The sequence below is a fragment of the Pseudophryne corroboree genome, chromosome 7 (assembly GCF_028390025.1).
Source record: "Pseudophryne corroboree isolate aPseCor3 chromosome 7, aPseCor3.hap2, whole genome shotgun sequence".
Lineage (NCBI taxonomy): Eukaryota > Metazoa > Chordata > Amphibia > Anura > Myobatrachidae > Pseudophryne > Pseudophryne corroboree.
The window spans coordinates 9,221,989-9,240,330 of NC_086450.1; the positions used below are offsets into that span (position 1 = coordinate 9,221,989).

Here is an 18,342-nt window from a genome sequence, read left to right on the forward strand (position 1 = left end):
AAGGGAAAACCAGATTCCTGCTGGTGGAGCTTTGATGACCAACGGTGGAATTACTATAATCTAACTACACAACCCTCTGTCTGTTTTTACTTTTATAAAAAAGGTGGAGTTCTCACTTATGAGACACCAAAAAACAGGTCAGAGCAAGCTATAAAGAGGTGGAGAGCATGTAAAGCTCTTAAGATTATTATAAATGAAGGAAAAATTTATAAGAAAAGAATTGGTGCAGAAATACATCTTTTTCTATTGCCAAGTAACCGCACCACATTTACATTGTCCCGTGGTACCAGGATAAAAATGAAATGCTATGTAGAGCCATTCACATACCCAATAAGAAATAAGGGGGTAGTTCAGGCCATATCAAGATGTATAAATGGCTCTAAGGAACTACCTTTTAATACCGAATTGTCCGCACAGGAGTATTCAAGCACAGTAATTGTGTGTACTAACACATAGAGTTTTCCTGGTAATGCTACAGGACACAGATCAAAATTTTATATTTTGCAAAATAAGCCAGATATAAGAAATGACACTTTGATTAAAATACCAGCAACCTGTCAGAAGGTGGGAATAAAACAATTTAGAACACAACATCGATTTAATATTTAATTCCCCAAAGGCCCTAAGTGTAACCGGATAAAAAGAGAATGGTATGATATCCTGTTGGGAGGGGCAGGAGCAACAATGGGAGCACTAAATTCCATAGACATAGAAACACTGACTAACAAAATGAGTGATGCAGGCAGTGATATGGAAAGAGTGGTTCAGATGCAGGCAAAATGGATGCCCACTGTCTTCAATCCGATTTTAAAGGTCATTAATTGGGATCATTCTTTTCTAACCTTGGTCAATAGTTCTTATATGAACACGTTAAAATTGACCAAAAACATCTCTAGTTTGTTTAAGTGGACAGAATGCTCCATAAGAACTGTGTATCAGGAACAACAGAAAAATCCGGCCCAGACCCAGTTAATGACTGGGAACATACAGGTTTACAGAAAAATTTTTAATATAGCATCTGAGTTATGGGTCAGGCTATATGAACATGAGGTTTATTGCACAGACAGGTGGTGTTGGGGGCAAATAGAAACCTACAACATAACAGAACCTAAGCTCATGTGTAAATACTTCATTTTAGCAGTACCCTTCACCACAAAAGCAGGTAACTCAGATCTATGGACACCACAGTTCAGAGGGCAGTACATTGATCCAGAAAACAAAACTCATGACCTATCCTTATGCACTAGCACTGATAATGGGCTGGCATGTCCTCATACTACATACATACCAGAATCATGTCAGCTTAAAAATCCTACTAGTGTTTGTAATTGGGAGTTGCATGACCCAAAAGATGACATCTTCATAGAAGTGGCACCACAAATAGTCTGTATGATTACATATGACATACAGATTAGTCAGCTATATCAGTTACCAAACGCTTTTTCAGGATGCCTGTTCAATGTAACTCATTTAATATGGAAAAATCAGACCATTGTTTTCTATAAGGATCAAACTGACTACCTAGATCAGGCTTTTAAGCCATTAACTCTTCCCCCCCCCCCCCCATAACATAACTTTAAGCATACAGGACATCATTAATATAATCAACAATACAGACAAATTGGAAGAGCACCTAAGGGACGTTAATTACTCTACAAGGCATGCGCAGATGCAAACAATAGTAGAAGCTGGGGAATTGAAACACATGGCTACACAGCTAAAAAATAACTTACAGCATCACTGGTGGAATATTTTCACAGGAAAATCCCCATCAGCTACAGGATTAATGAAAACTGTCCTACACCCACTACTGGCAATAGTCATAGTATTGATAGGGCTGGTTGCTTGGAATTGTTATTTTTCCTGCAGGTTCAGGAAACATGTGAACAAGATGGACGCAATCAGAAATGCCCAAGAGGTTCTTCTGTAGAATAGGGAACTCGTTGCATTAGTTTTCTTGCCATGAAGGCATTTAATGGCAGGCTGCCCATCCCAGTGTGGTGACATAGGTGCCGGAATCATGACAGGGATTACTAATGTAGCCTAGTGTAGGTAGAATAGGGAGAAAAAGTGGAATAAAAAAGAGGGGAAATGATGGTGTAGGAGCTTCCGCAGTATAGCAAATACATTGATTCAAGCTTTTTCGCATTGATTAAGATATTTACTGTTAATCACAAATGTGTTCATGTATCCTTAAATATTGCACAGATATTCAGAAAACTGTATACTCCGAATATCTTGTTTAAAGCATGAATTGTTCAAGGACATACAACGCCAGATGTGTCCAAGGCCAGTCAGGCAGATCGCCAATATGTCTGAACATCAAGAACGTTGGAACCCTGACCCTTTTGAATATCAGGAAGGATGTTTTGAGTATATGTCCGAGAGACTGATAATCACAAAGCAATAAACCATATTCAAGAATGTTCTAATTGCTAATTAAAATCTTGTATGACAATTGATGTATTTCAGGTTCTTAGACATACATGGTGTATTCTGATTGGCTAAATGTATTGGCAAGCATGATTCCTTTGTCTTTAAACTATAAAAATAAACCTGTAACGAGCCCTGGGCAGGTCAGCTATGATCTGTCTAGGTTACACATAATCCTGTGTGTGATCTTTTCATTTACTGACCTCCAACCGGTTGCTAAAGGAACAGAATTCTGACTGATGACTGAAGAGAGTTAATAGACCAGACCTGAAGTGGTTAAAGTACTCTAACAGGAGTAATGGGAAAAGTGCTGCAGTACCCTTTGAGTAGACCTGCAGAGATTATGATAGGGCCCTTGCATACCAAACATTCTTTCCTGTTGACTGCATCGGCTCCGACTAATCTACTTGGCAGAGATTTGTTATGTAAAATGCGGTGTGTCATATATTGTACCCCTGAGCGTGTGTTTTTAGATATCCCTGAGAACCATGCACAGGAAGTACAAGATATGCTAGACACCCCTCAAAGGCTAATATTACACTCTACCATTCTAGACACATGTCCATCACAGGTAGAGTAAATGATCTCACAAATACCGGGTTCCCTATGGACCAAAGATGGACAGGACACTGGATTGATGGCGAATGTAGCCCCAGTAGTAGTACAAATAAAAGATGGTAGGATAGCTCCAAAAATCCCCCAGTATCCTCTGAAACCAGAGTTGGAATTAGAAGTACAGTATACCCTGTCATAGAACGGCTGCTACAGCAGGGCATCCTAGTCAGGACGTCCAGCACAGCCAATAGTCCCATCTTCTCTGAGAAAAAGAGTGGGGGGAGGGGTTACAGGCTAATGCAGGATTTAAGAGGGTTAAACAAAATAGTTGAGAGCCAATTCCACATAGTGCCCAATCCAGCTGTCATCCTCATGCAGATTCCCTCCACCTCTAAGTTCTTCACTGTGATTGACCTCTGTTCTGCTTTCTTTTCTGTCCCTCTTCACCCCGACAGCCAGTACACCTGGACCCGTCTCTCCCAAGGTTTCATTGACAGCCCAAGTATTTTCTCCCAGGCCCTACATTACTGTTTGCAATCCTTTCAACCTAAGAATGGGTCGATGCTGATACAACATGTTGAGGACTTGTTGTTATGCTCTGATTCATTTGAGTCATCCCTGGCAGACACTAAACAGCTTCGGTTTCATCTCTCCCAGAAAGGACACAAGGTTTCTAAGGATAAATTACAGTTGTGCCGGACTAAGGTTAAATACTTGGGACACTGCTTGACGCAAAGACTCAGACACCTGACCACAGACAGGATACAGGCTATCCGTGACATGACTCTACCGCAAACCCAGCAACAAATTAACACTTTTCTAGGAATGTGTGTGTATTGTCGGAATTGGATTCCGGGGTTCTCTATTCAGGCACTACCACTGCAAGAAATGGCCTCTTCAAACAAACCAGAATGGGTCTCTCATACAGAGGAGTCCAAACTGGCATTAGAGAGACTAAAGGAGTGCTTGTCACAAGCACCAGCATTGGGGATGCCAGATTATGAGAAACTTTTCGAGTTATATGGTACAGAAAGTGCTGGGTGCGCTGCAGGAGTCCTAACCCAGAAACATGGTGATGCCAGCAGACCGGTAGCCTACTACAGTGCACAACTGGACACTGTAGCATGGTCTCTCCCCACTTGCCTACGAAGTGTTGCAGCCATAGCTTTGTTGGTAAGTAAAAGTGAAGATGTAGTGTTAGGACATGACCTGACAATCCATACACCCCATGCAGTATCAGCCTTGCTAAACTCTGCCCAAACAAGACATGTCTCATCTGCTCGGTTTACAAAATGGGAACTATCACTGAAGGCCCCTGTAAACATCACCATAAAGATGTGTAGCACACTAAATCCTGCAACTTATTTGCCGAGTGTGCCTGGTCATGTACAAAGGGTGGAGGATGAGAATGATGGTGAAGGAGGATTTAGTGCAGACACTGATGCACATGATTGTATGGAATACTTGAACCAGACTTTCACTGCGAGACCTGTCATTAGTGACCACCCACTAGAAGACGTAGACTTTACCTTCTACACTGACGGTAGTTGTCACAGACAGATGGACTCAGGAGACCTGTGCACTGGATATGCAGTTGTAGATGACGAAGGTATCATAGAAGCTTAACCCCTTGGTCCACCTCACTCAGCACAAGTCGCTGAGCTGGTAGCACTGACCAGAGCATGTGAGTTGGCAAAGGGTAAGTCAGATAATATATACACGGACTCTAGGTACGCTTTTGGAGTGGTGCATGATTTCGGGGCCCTGTGGCGCCTCAGAAATTTCATGGCGGTGGCTGGCACACCCATGGCGCATGCATCACACATCAAAAGGCTTCTAACAGCCATACAGGAACCTGACAGAGTCGCTGTTATCAAGTGTAAAGCACACACCTACAACCAAGACCCAAATTCACTTGGTAACAACCGAGCGGACGAAGCTGCTAAATCAGCAGCAAGCACCACCATACAAATTAACACCACAAAACTGATGACAATCAATATGGTAAACACGCAACAGTTAATTGAAATGCAAGATTTGTGTTGCCTACAGGAGAAGGCGGTCTGGAAGGCGAAGGGATATGGCTAGGAGTCCTCAGGACTTTGGAGAGATGGACAAGGTAAGCCAGTGGCCCCCAGGGCATATCTCCCAAGCCTAGCTGAGGCGGCACATGGTATGAATCATCTTGGCAAGGAAGGTATGTGCAAATTGGTAAGAGCCTACTGGAGTGCACCAGGGTTCTCTTCTCAGGCAAGCAAGAAAGCAATGACATGTCTTACTTCCTTGAGGAAGAATACTGGTAAAACTATACCAACAGAGCCATCCCATATCCCTCTTACAGACGGACCTTTCCAGGTAATACAAATTGACTTCATACAGCTTCCACCCTGTAGGAACTTGAAATATGTTTTGGTATGCACTGATGTCTTCTCAAACTGGGTAGAGGCATTCCCTGCCACCACAATTACTGCTGTATTCACTGCCAAGAAAATTGTACAATAATTTGTGTGTAGATATGGTATCCCTAAGATTATTGAAAGTGATAGGGGTACCCATTTTACAGGTGAAGTCTTTCAAGTCATGTGCAAACTTATGGGTATTAATAGTAAGCTACATACTCCCTACCAGCCTCAGGCCAGTGCGAAGGTGGAGAGAATGAATAGCACTATTAAGAACAAGCTGTGCAAAGTGATGTCTGAAACTGGACTTAACCTATCACCCTTTAAAAATCTTTTTGGACGACAGCCCCATGTAATGATAGACCCCCAGGATGATCTGAAATGCAATAATGAAATGACTGTGCAATATTTGGTTAGGATGAGCCAGCAACTGAGAAACCAGCAAAGGAATCTGAAACTGGCGATTCCTGACCTACCAAACAGTAATTGTCATGAAATTGAACCTGGGGACTATGTGATGATTCAAAAATTTTCTACGCTCTAGGGTGCCTCATAGACATGTAGGAAGGACCGTATCAAGTTTTGCTGACTAGCATGACAGCACTGAAGGTTGCCGAGAGAGAGACTTGGGTCCACTCGTCCCACTGCAAGAAGGTTGCTGACCCGGAGATAACTCATGAGAGAGAGAAAGGTGAAGGAAACCTGATATCACTGGAGAATCTGTTCCGGGAAAGCTGAAAGGCAGGACTGTTGAACGGCACCTGAGCGTGGTGAAAAGCAAAATCAAGGACGGTTGTCTTAAATATTTTTTTTCTCTCCAAACACCCCCTCTTCTTTTTTTCTCCTCCCCTCCTTTCTTTTTTTTTTCCTAACGAAATGGATCCACATCAAGGGACTGTATTCCGGATTTTTATTGTGATTCTACTTTTGATCAGGACAATTTGTTTTTGTGAGGGTCCCCGAGAAGCCGAGCAATGATATGCAATGGGTTCTGATGGAGAGGATGAATTTGTAGGACCCCAAGATCAGTCCATCACTTTGGTCAAAGTTGGTATAAGTAAGAGATCTGATAGTCACGGAGCTCAGAGGCAATGTGAAGGGTTATTGTCTGATGATTACTGCAAATGTAAGTACTGCGATAACATAGTCGAAGATGGGTGCATCCAGAGATGTCAGTCAAACAATAATATCAATATTGATGGACATCCTTTGAGTGACTATCACTCATTATTGGGTAGGGTCTTAAACCAAATGGAATGCTGGGTGTGCTCACAAGTATCTCAAGGACAGAGTAAATCGGGATTAGTGCCAAACAAGGTACTCGGATTGCATGGGGGGAGACCGGTGGAAAGAAAATTCAATATATCTAGACCCCCTAGCTTAAAGTTCCACCAGTACCATGTAGATAGATCACTACTGTGTTTCAACGTAACCAATTTCCGGAAACCAGGAAATTGGGAAGTGACATGGAACAATCAGACAATGACCTTCTCACATAGAGCTGACAAGGAACCCATCAACTCTGAGCTTGTACGTGGGAAAGTCACAAGTGGGAAGTACTTTCCGATACAGGTATACACGTGGGAGCAAAACCATGTGGGCTGGAAAAGTGTCACAGGGATATTGTGCGCACATCATCCAGCCAGATACTTGTATCAAACAGATGGAAAAACTGGGGACAGGTTTCTTCGTGAAAGGTATTTGTGATATGATCTTGATGCATTTTGTCCCCTATGTTCTTCCAGGTGACGCCTATTTCATATGTGGAAGGAAGGCGTACAAGTGGCTAACTATGAGCTCTGAAGAGTTGTGTTACATAGGCAGAGTACTACCAGAAGTCATGACCATCGCACATGACAAAATGAAAGACATTCACCGCAGCACTCCGCCTCCTTATACTCACACCCACTTTGAACACATTTTCAAGAGACACCTCATAGACAGGAGAGAGCTTGTAGGCTCTAATTTGATCCATGAATCCAACAGGATTCAGATTCTTCTTGCATTAGATATCACCCATACTGCCAGGGGAATTATAAATTATAGGTACATCCATGCGCTAGCGAACTTGATAGATAATATCACTGAGATGTTTGACGACACCTTCATGTATACGAGTAGGGAACTACAGGCCTACAAGAAGGAACTGGTCCAACACAGGATCGTCTTAAATTACGTCACGGCCGTGACAGGTGGGTATTGTGTTACCTTGGCGACTCAATATGGTGTGAAGTGCTGCATGTATATTATGAACAGTACCGAGGACCCAACGGAGATCATTGATCAAAAGATGGACGAGATCTTGCAGTTGAAGTGGGAGTTTAGAAGGAAACACAATCTCACTTTAGTGGCTGTGGGTAATGAATTGACTGTAGGGGCCTCATGGTTGAACCCACTCATATGGTTCTCTGAGTAAGGAGAGTGGGCACAAGGTGTGATTGCAAGTGTGGGAAAGTTTCTCCTTTGTATCCTGAGTGTCGTCATAATTATCGGCCTGATATTTAGATGTGTTCAGATTTTGACACTGCGAAAAAGGCATAATGCAAATTTGATGAGTCTAAGGAGCGGGTAAATGCGGCAGATCTGGTATACGATCTGACGATAGAGACAATGCTGTGTTAGGAATGTAAATGAACTTCATGGCCTGTTTCTTTCACCATCTCTTTGTGTTCTCTCCCTTTACCCAGTCAAACTTCCACCGAAGCTGGACATCAGTGTGCAAAGACATAGGTACATGTATGTATGCAACGTTCATTCAAATCAGACGTCTTAGGCTATAGCACTGCCCCAGCATACTATATAGGTTGAATGTCGTCCCACACACAACCAGTGGTCCCTTGACCGCCGACTGCATATAGAGGAAGTCTCGTCCTCCACCCTGTCTTCCCCCCACCATAGTCGATGTCTGATTTGCAAAATAAGTACATACGTGTGTCTAGATCACCCATTATGTGTTTTTAAATATTTTCATTGTTGTTAGTAATTTATGGCAGTTATTGTTTACTGCCAAAGAGTGGACTGTCGAAGTTGAAAATATTCCACCTACACTCACCACGTGCAAACACCACACAGAGTGGCCTCTGTGTGGGTGCGGTCTCGCCGTACATATGCTTACACGCATAATGCGTAATGCAGCGTGGTATGAGTATATACGGTAGCATACACATTCGCACATAAATGCTACAAAGACATATTTAACATTAAATTCATATAGTGCACAATTTACACATGGGTGGACATTCCGAGTTGATCGCTCGCTAGCAGTTTTTAGCAGCCGTGCATACGCTATGCCGCCTCCCACTGGGAGTGTATTTTAGCTTAGCAGAAGTGCAAACAAAAGGATCGCAGAGCGGCTACAAAATAATTTTCTGCAGTATCAGAGTAGCCTCAGACCTACTCAGCGCTTGCGATCACTTCAGACTATTCAGTTCCTGTTTTGATATCATGAACACGCCCTGCGTTCAGACAGCCACGCTTGCATTTTTCCTGGCATGCCTGCATTTTTCTGAACACTCCCTGAAAACGGTCAGTTGACACCCAGAAACGCCCTCTTCCTGTCAATCACTCTGCGGCCAGCAGTGCGACTGAAAAGCTTCGCTAGACCTTGTGTGAAACAACATAATTTGTTGTAATAGTACGACGCACGTGCGCATTGCACTGCATACGCATGCGCAGAAGTGCCAATTTTTTGCCTGATCGCTGCGCAGCGAACGAAAGCAGCTAGCGATCAACTCGGAATGACCCCCATAGTCTCCACACACATTGTCAGCAAGGTACATTTACTCAAAGCCAGAACAATAGAGATATCCAGCTTTACAGGATGTGAGGGGCAGATCCAGGTTAGGATTAAGTGTTTGGTATCCAGATGTGCAGTATTTTGAGACCTACGTATCGGTTGTTATGTGCAGTTAATCACATGTTTCTGCGCATAGATATGCGCAGAATTGTAATATTCACCAATACTGTAATTACTGTACTCATGATATTCGGCGGGAACCCGGTGGTGGAGACCTGCAAGCACATCTGGACCAAGCATCGTCCACTTATTCAAACCAACCTATGACCCCTCATGTACTGTAAATGACCTGCCCCTTGACCTATGGAAGAAGAGCTTACATTTCCTTTTGTATTGTACTTTTGACCTATTGTATAAAAGCAGGTCCTCCTGGCCGGGCTCAGTCTATTCTCTGAAGGTCACTGAAGGTCATCTTGGTAAGACTGACTGAGGACCGGATCCAGGAGCGCTGGCGAACAAACGTATGTACTATTGGTTGTAGCTCTTCTCTGTGAAATTGTTGTATTTTCTACTTGTATCTTTTTGAGTAAATATATTGTTGCTGCGTTGGGCCACAACATAACATATAACTACTGGTGTCGCATTCCATTCTTGTTTGGGGAATAAGGTGTATTCAGCCACACGTGTCACTGTATTATGCGCATAGCGTATCGGCGTGTATACGCAACGTGCATACACATCGTAGGGGACATTGTTTGCATTTAGCGGGAGCAGCGGCCTGAACCACAGTGTCATAAGGTACTCCATTTCCCTGAAAGTTCATTGAACTTAACAGAACACACACAAACAATAGTCACACAGACACCCAAACGTCTTTTACATAAAGGGGATGAAACAGCTCAACACTTTCCTTACAACGTATTCAGCTCAGGTTGTATATAAACCTCCTGTCCCCATGTCCCCAGTACACAGCGGGTTTGGACACATTTGAATCTATAACATGGGAAAGGTGAGTGTAACTAAAATGGTTTAATTTAAATATTAAAACATACTTTTGATTTAAGTACTGGATGAAAGAGAATATATGTTTTATAAATTGCTCTATTTTAACAAATATAAGTTACATTGTATGTATGAGGGATGAAGTGATAAGAGCTTGACAAAGGAAATTGGGCATTATACACACACATCACAACCTTGTGGTCACCAATGAGGAACTATGCTCTCTAGGTGCTATGCAGAGTATCCCAGAATGCTACTGGAGTGCACAGGTACAGTTGGGCAACTGGAGTGTAGTTCTGCATGGAGGCACCGGAACACACTAGGAGAGCATGCAGAGCAGAATGTAGAACAATGGGCTAACTGTAGAGAAACAGGGAAGACGTCAGATTGCTGTAAACTGCTTAACCCTGACCCAGGTGACTGGTAAGTACAATTTTTTCTGACAATGGTGGTCATTCCGAGTTATTCACTCGGTAAGTTTCTTCGCATCGCAGCGATTTTCCGCTAATTGCGCATGCGCAATGTTCGCACTGCGACTGCGCCAAGTAAATTTGCTATGCAGTTAGGTATTTTACTCACGGCATTACAAGGTTTTTTCTTCGTTCTGGTGTTCGTAATGTGATTGACAGGAAGTGGGTGTTTCAGGGCGGAAACAGGCCGTTTTATGGGAGTGTTTGAAAAAACGCTACCGTTTCTGGGAAAAACTCGGGAGTGGTTGGAGAAACGGAGGAGTGTCTGGGCGAACGCTGGGTGTGTTTGTGACGTCAAACTAGGAACGACAAGCACTGAACTGATCGCACTGGAAGAGTAAGTTTCGAGCTACTCAGAAACTGCACAGAGAAGTCTTTTTGCAATATTGCGAATCTTTCGTTCGCAATTTTGATAAGCTAAGATTCACTCCCAGTAGGCGGCGGCTTAGCGTGTGCAAAGCTGCTAAAAGCAGCTTGCGAGCGAACAACTCGGAATGAGGGCCAATGAACAGCTGCACTTACAATGTGCATCCAGATTGCACATTGGCAACTCTGGTCAGGTGGGAAAAGAGCAGTCAGTGATTGGTTGATCATAAGTCAGCTGACATGATCAACATGGCAGCGCCCATGCAGCACTGGGTCTGGAAAAATTTGTCAAAGTAACAGAAGCTAGTCAGATACAGCATGACTAGACTTACTATAATATCCTGAGGAAACACCCCAGGAAGTAAAATGGCAGTGCCAGGTCAGGCTGGAGGGTCTGGAAGTCTGATATATGACACTGGATACTCCCCGACTTTATTTTTAATCTGACAGATACAATATAATACTGTTGTTGCTGTAAGTTTACTGCAGATTTTTATTTTTAGACAATGCCACTAATTAACCCCAACAATTTCATATTCACTATAAGAACATGGTCATATCGTACTCATAACTCTGTGATGAGAAATGGTTATGTGATGGTCACTCACTCCCACAGAATAATGCCGATGCTTAGTCCATACAACATAACAATGGAGACCTGACATACGCTGCAAAACCAAGTTTGCTTTACACTGATGTATTGTTTTCTGATCAATGCTTTGGGAAAGATGAATGTACCATGGAACATAAACGAACAATAGTCACACAGACACACAAACGTCTTTTACATAAAGAGGATGAAACAGCTCAACACTTTCCTTACAACGTATTCAGCTCAGGTTGTATATAAACCTCCTGTCCCCATGTCCCCAGTACACAGCGGGTTTGGACACATTTGAATCCACAACATGGGAAAGGTGAGTCTAATTTACATGTTTTAATTTAAATATTAAAACATACTTTCATCTTTGATTTTACGTTCTAGATGAAAGAGAATATATGTTCTGTATATTGCTGTATTTTAACAAATATAAGTTACCATAAATTTATGAGGGATGTATTGATAAGAGCTTGACAAAGGAAATTGGGCATGACACGTACACATCTAATGGGTAATATGAGTATCTGATATAGGAAGGTTTTTTCAGAAATTAAGCACTTTATTTCTTTTGTGTTTTTCTCAGTAATCAAACGTAAAAAATATATATATATATATATATATATAGAAGAATAAATACATCATTAACATCAAAACATCTGGACAATTTCCTGAATAATCTGCTGCTAAAAAATTATTGCGGAAATTATTAAAACATATCAATACCATTATTTTTCCACAGATTATCTTCTATGAGGACAGGAACTTCCAGGGCCGCTCCCATGAGTGTAACTCTGAGTGCCCAGACATGTCCTCATACTTCAGACGCTGTAACTCCATCCGTGTGGAGAGCGGAAACTGGATCCTGTATGAGCACCCCAACTACAGGGGGCACCAGTACTTCCTGCATAGAGGGGAGTACCCCGACTTCCAGCAGTGGCTGGGTTACAATGACTCTATAAAGTCCTGTCGTCTGAGCCCCCAGGTAATTATACATTTTATCACTATTCTGTAGTGTACATGAAGAAGATCTCCTAAGTTATATTTCCTGACCAAAGTGAGATTTATGTACAATTAGCAGATTGTACCCTCCCCTGGAAAATCAATTCCTCCATATAATCCTGTAATAGGATGTCTGCAGAAATATTAATAACACCTGCAAATATAATTTATGACGTGCTTTACAATTATTGCTTTCCAATTATAGGACAGTTATTTTAATTTGCTTTATTGAACATTTTTACCCCAGCACCAGGGATCATTCAGAGTCAGGATCTATGAGAAAGAAGACTTCCGAGGTCAGATGATGGAGTTCACAGAAGACTGTCCCCATGTCTATGAGATGTTCCGCTACCATGACATCCATTCCGCCCATGTACAAGACGGATACTGGATGTTCTATGAGGAGCCCAACTACCGGGGACGTCAGTACTACCTGAGATCAGGGGAGTACCGGAGATACACCGACTGGGGTGCCACTAGCCCCAGAATTGGCTCCTTCAGACGTGTCCACCATATGTATTAAACCAGCAGAAAAATAAAATCTGTCAATTCTTTTCATTCTGAATATCACGTTCGTTATTTATGTGTTTTTTTTTTCAATTCTGTAAGCGTTGTCTCAGCCTAATCCTCCAACTAACCCAGAAGAGAAAGTGCTGCATTTATTTTTAACAAGGGTCTTTCATTATATATTTCATCCTCATGGTTTCAATTCAAGTGAAACATATACTTCTTTTTAACAAGAAGCGCAATTACTGTACCAATTAACACACTTGCACTGAGATACTATAAAGTAACTCAATAAGTTAGATATTTGGGGACCCTGATTGCATCATAAATCTCATTGGTCTGTAAATATTGAGTGCAGATGGAGATGGAGCCTTCTACAGATGGAGCCTTCTTTATCTTGGCTCTTTATGTGACTAGGCTCGTCCGTCTGGGTGTACCTAGTCACTGTGAGCATCTCCGTCTGGAAGGGCGCACGCCCAGACGGAGAAGCTCCCCATTCACTTTAATGGAGAGCGTCTCCGTCCGCGCGCCCAGACAGAGACGCTCTGAATGGGAAGCGGCTCGTGCACTCCCGATGTGACTAGGTGGATGGGTCACCTAATCACGCCGGGAGCGCACGCCTGCGCCTCAGCCAGCAAAGATAACACTGGCTCCATCTTTACGTAACCTTTCATTGTTTGCAGTATCACATATTTTCTAGCAGCTGCAAAATTCAGGGTGTTGTGGGTGTAAAAAAACAGTTCTCGTTGGAAAATGTTTAGTTATCTATTTAATGTAATTATTTATTTTATTTATGCTGATATTGGGAAACTCACAGGAGCGTGTCCACATCTGTGTCAGCAGGTGGTAGACATTCACTATAGTTTGGGTTTCCAAAGATTGTGGCTCCTTAGTGTGCACAGGAACCCCCCACAATTAAAAATCAGTCCTGGATTTAAAAATTGATTTGTGGTGAACAAAATAATTGATTTGCATGTACAGTAGTTTGCACCTGTGCCCCCTATTATTGTACCTTGAAATGAGCGTGGACTTGTTGGTCGGATAAATGGCAGGTCAGAGTGGTGCATAGAATGCTGAGGAGGCAGAAAACTAGCCACCCACCTACAGTACAGTGCCTTTTATCTACTAACCATGCTGTAGAATATGAGTGGAACTCCTTCCGTATGATATTGCATTGATTTGTTTTGGGAAAACAAAAACAACCTACAGCAGTCCTCATTCAGGGCACTACCTCAGTGCTTGACCTCTATCTAACAGGGCAGCTAATCTCCATTCTAAAGTCTTACAGTTCTCCCTGTCTCTTGCATACATTTACATGGCCTCCTGGCCTCCTCAGATTCAAAGCCCACTGGCCTGGCCTGGCCTCTGGCTTTCCAGCCTCATGAGGGAACTGTACTCTGGGAAGCCTCTCTTGCCTTCCAACATCTCTCCCGGACTGTCTGTGCTTGGCTGCAGCCTCTCTGGCCTACTACCACCCCACCTGGACTGTTTACAGAGGCAGCACTACACTTGACTGCCCAGTCCTACTAGGGCTCGATCCATACAGCAGCCATTAGGTGTGGTCACACCTCCTTTTTCTTCAATGTGTGGGTGGATGCCTCCTGCCCCACACAGAATCCATAGTTAACAATCACCATCTATCTTCATAGTGCTACAATATATACATTTGGGAAAGATGCCATCTTTTCTAAAATGAAGAGGTCAAGCAGCGGCAGAAGTAGAATCCTGGTCATTTCCTGAAAATAGACAGTAGAGGTGTGGGGGAGTATCATAGACTACACAGAGTGTATACTCAGCTACAATAACATCTCCATCCTTATTTTAGATCGGAAACATCCGTACAGTAGAGTAGTAGGGGGCATCGGAGGTGTGTCAAGGCACCATAATAGTGGGAATAATACAGCATCCTGGACAGATAAAATACATGGGCAATGATCACTTTATTACCCACAGAAAGATCCAGGAATTTATTGGTGGACGCTCATGTATTTACTTCTGTATAATTAAACCATCCTCTGTGTGGTGGTTGGTACAGGTTCTTCTTCTCTGATTTCCCTTAAATGATTTTAAAAAGTCCGACCGCCCATTCTTCTGGTTGTCTGAGGACATGGTGGCCAGGAAGAAAATGTAACAAAGGACTATATCATACCACTCAAAAACAAAGTCAGCGGAAACTGATGCTCTGTGGGGTTTACTGCACACACAACCTGTTACTTCTGTGGTAATGTACTCGCCATGATCAGACCTCTGGTTTCTACAGTAAATGAGAAGATTGGACTTAAGCACTGCTTAGTGAATTCTTATAAGTTTGTTGAAAAGAAAAAAAAGCTTGGTAAAAGAAACCTTGAAATCAAGTGAGATCACGTGACTGGTCATTTTTAAATGAAAGTCCTGTATAAATACAGCAACCTGTGAATAAGGAAATGTACTCTGGAGGAACTTTTACCCTTTGATAAAGTCCTGTTGGATGAAACCCCTCGGGGTCCCAGATCTTCTTCATTTGCTGTGGTGTTAAGACTGATTTGTTTTCCCCTTCAGAGGCAGGAGGAGGAGCTGGTGCTAGCAGTTCCTTCTTTACCTGCATCCAGTGGTTGTCAGATAAGCTAATACACAAGTGTTTTAATTGAGAGTTTGTTAGTTGTATTTGCTATATAAAACGCTATGCTATGTGTTCTAAGGCCTGGTGATTTATACCATGTTTTGGTAGCCCTCCTGAGGGATATGGAGTGAATCTTCTGAAAAGACACACAGATAAGCCACAAAACTCTCATTTTTGGTATAAGTCCATAAACATACTTAATTGCGCACAAACACTTAGGGCCGTATTCAATTAGAGTCGGAAACTGCAGTCTTGTCGGAAAGACGGCAGTTTCTGATTGGAATCGGTTGGAAGGGGTTCCCACCTACTCCTTCCGGGCACAGTTTCTCCAAAAAGTCGGAAAATCCGACTTGTCGGAATACACGTGAAGCCGCCGAGCCGCGTGTATTGTCGGAAGCGGGGCCATAACCGACAGGTTTTAGCCCTGTTTCCGACAATGTCAATGCGACCCGACAGCTATTGAATACGGCCCATAGGTGGGAATTCAATTAGCCACAGGGTTTACCATGCTGGACGGACCTATTTAATTAGCTGGGTATATACGCGTGCAAGTCTCTGCAGTATCACACGCGGGTCCCCAGGGTCAGACTCCATAAAAAAAAAAAAAAATTGGTCGAAAGCATGAAAAAACACACGGATTATGCAGTTTAATGAAGATTCATGATTCTCTTTAATATAGTCCAACATGGCCTGAGTTTCTGGTAATGAACTTGGATATACAGAACCCCTGTGAAGTGTCTTGCCAGGGAACCAATCAAAAGAACAGTTCAGTTTATATGTGGTGTAATTGAATCTGTCGCTTGTGTATTGAATATATCACGGAATGCTTTATAAGGCAATGAAAGAGCAAAGTCCTCAGAGTGAACTGTACCTGAAGTGGCCACTTGTTGGAGACAATACTTTTTGCAGGTAATACCCCATGAAATATCTTGAGTAATAGTTCAGTACCACTACATTAGAAGGTTTTGGTATGATAAAGAAATTAATAAATTTGGAGTGTAAAATCCCAACTCTAAGCTTCACTGCTGTGGTTTGGTTGGAAATAAGACTTCCAGGGATGCAACTGCCATCAACTGCTTTAAGGTAGAAGGGTACTGGCAGTTGAATGGTCGATAAAGACAAATCCTGGACAATACAGTAGATGAATAAGGAAAGTTTCCCCAGAATCTAGTACTGGATGGAAAGTATTGGATCCCTTATCATTTACCAGGGTAACTGGAAATATACAATCTTGTCTAGCTGGAAAGTTTCCCAGTCTCTGGGAACAGAATCCTAAGACCTGACACTTTAATAGGGCAATATAGGCATAAAGGGGGAGATTCAAATGTTTGAAAAGTCAGTTGGGAGTCTGTTTTTTCCTATCTAATAGACAGGAAAAAACAGACACCCAACCAACTTTTCAAACATTTGAATTCCACCCATAGTATCTCCGTGACGCATCCGACATTCTTTAGGTGATAATCTGGACTGATTCATATGCAAAGGCTCTTCAATGTTGGAAGATTGCTTCTGGAAATGGGGTACTACAGTAGTTTATTCTTGAATTGATTGTTCTTCCTTTTTTCCTGGGAATATTCCCTAAAACAAAGATCCACCTTACTACATAATGAAATAAAATCTTCCAGGTTAGTGGGTAAGTCCCAAGTAGCCAAATCATCCTTAATTTTATCAATGTCCCTGCCAGAAGGCAACAATCAAGGCCTTGTTGGTCCATCTTGATTCAGAGGCCAAAGAATGGAATTGGATGACATCCTGAGCCACCATACAGGAGTGTAATCTTAATACATCAGTAGCGGCTGAAACCACTCCTTCATTAAAGATCTTTCTGAATGGTTCAATAAAACAAACAAAATAAGAGAGAATAGGATCCAAACATTCCCTTAGCGGAGAAGCCATGCCAGGGCAGGTCCGGTAAGCAAAGAACTTATATATGCCACCTTGGTCCTAGCAGTGGGTAAATTACTTGCTTGTAATTAAAAATGGATCCCATACTACTTAAGGAATCCCCTGCATGTTTTAGGGTCAGGATGTTTTTTCTGAGAAGGCAGATGAAAATGAGGTGAGGAGGAGCAGTCCCCTTCTTGAGTTGCTTGAGAAGCGAAGGTTCCTGCAGGAATTGTATTACTTGACTTTCTGTTACTGTTTGTTTCTTCACTGATTAACCCAACTTTGCACGGAGTCTGCCCATTGGGTTTGTATTTTTGCTGTGCTGTGTGAACAAACTGTCACATTTGTAATTTTGTCTGAACTTTTAACAGGGACCTCAGGGCTTAAACTTAGGTGGTTTTATAATGTTCTTCTTTATTCATGTAGAACACTGTAACAGGTTCTCTGGAAATGCTGTCCTGCACTGGTAGCCAATGTAAACAAGAAAGTGTATGTAGCCTGGTGAACAGATGGTGAACCTTGTGGCCAGCAATGAGGAACTGGGAACTGTACAATGGCCCTCATTCCGAGTTGTTCGCTCGCTAGCCGCTTTTCGCAGCAGTGCACACGCTAAGCCGCCGCCCTCTGGGAGTGAATCTTAGCTTAGCTGAATTGCGAACTAAGTATTCGCAATATTGCGAAAATACTTTTCTTTGCAGTTTCTGAGTAGCTCGAGACTTACTCTTCCAGTGCGATCAGTTCAGTGCTTGTTGTTCCTGGTTTGACGTCACAAACACACCCAGCGTTCG

At 42.5% G+C, this 18,342-nt stretch overlaps 1 protein-coding gene across 2 annotated transcripts; it reads left to right on the plus strand.

Annotated features, from left to right (window-relative positions):
- The first annotated feature begins 11,869 nt into the window (after window positions 1-11,869).
- Window positions 11,870-13,084, plus strand: LOC134943232 (gamma-crystallin 1-like). 2 transcript variants are annotated; one of them, XM_063932175.1, is made up of 3 exons: window positions 11,870-11,878; window positions 12,302-12,555; window positions 12,823-13,084. In XM_063932175.1, the coding sequence occupies exons 1-3, from the start codon at window positions 11,870-11,872 to the stop codon at window positions 13,082-13,084; spliced, it is 525 nt and encodes a 174-aa protein (XP_063788245.1). The 2 variants fall into 2 exon arrangements, with proteins under 2 accessions (XP_063788245.1, XP_063788244.1); XM_063932174.1 differs by having other exon boundaries at window positions 12,302-12,544; window positions 12,809-13,084.
- Window positions 13,085-18,342: the final 5,258 nt, after the last annotated feature.

Coding starts and splice junctions, on each gene's coding strand:
- LOC134943232 (XM_063932174.1), top strand. Junction 12,545..12,808: donor CCTGTCGTCTGAGCCCCCAG/GTAATTATACAT, acceptor TTTTTACCCCAG/CACCAGGGATCATTCAGAGT.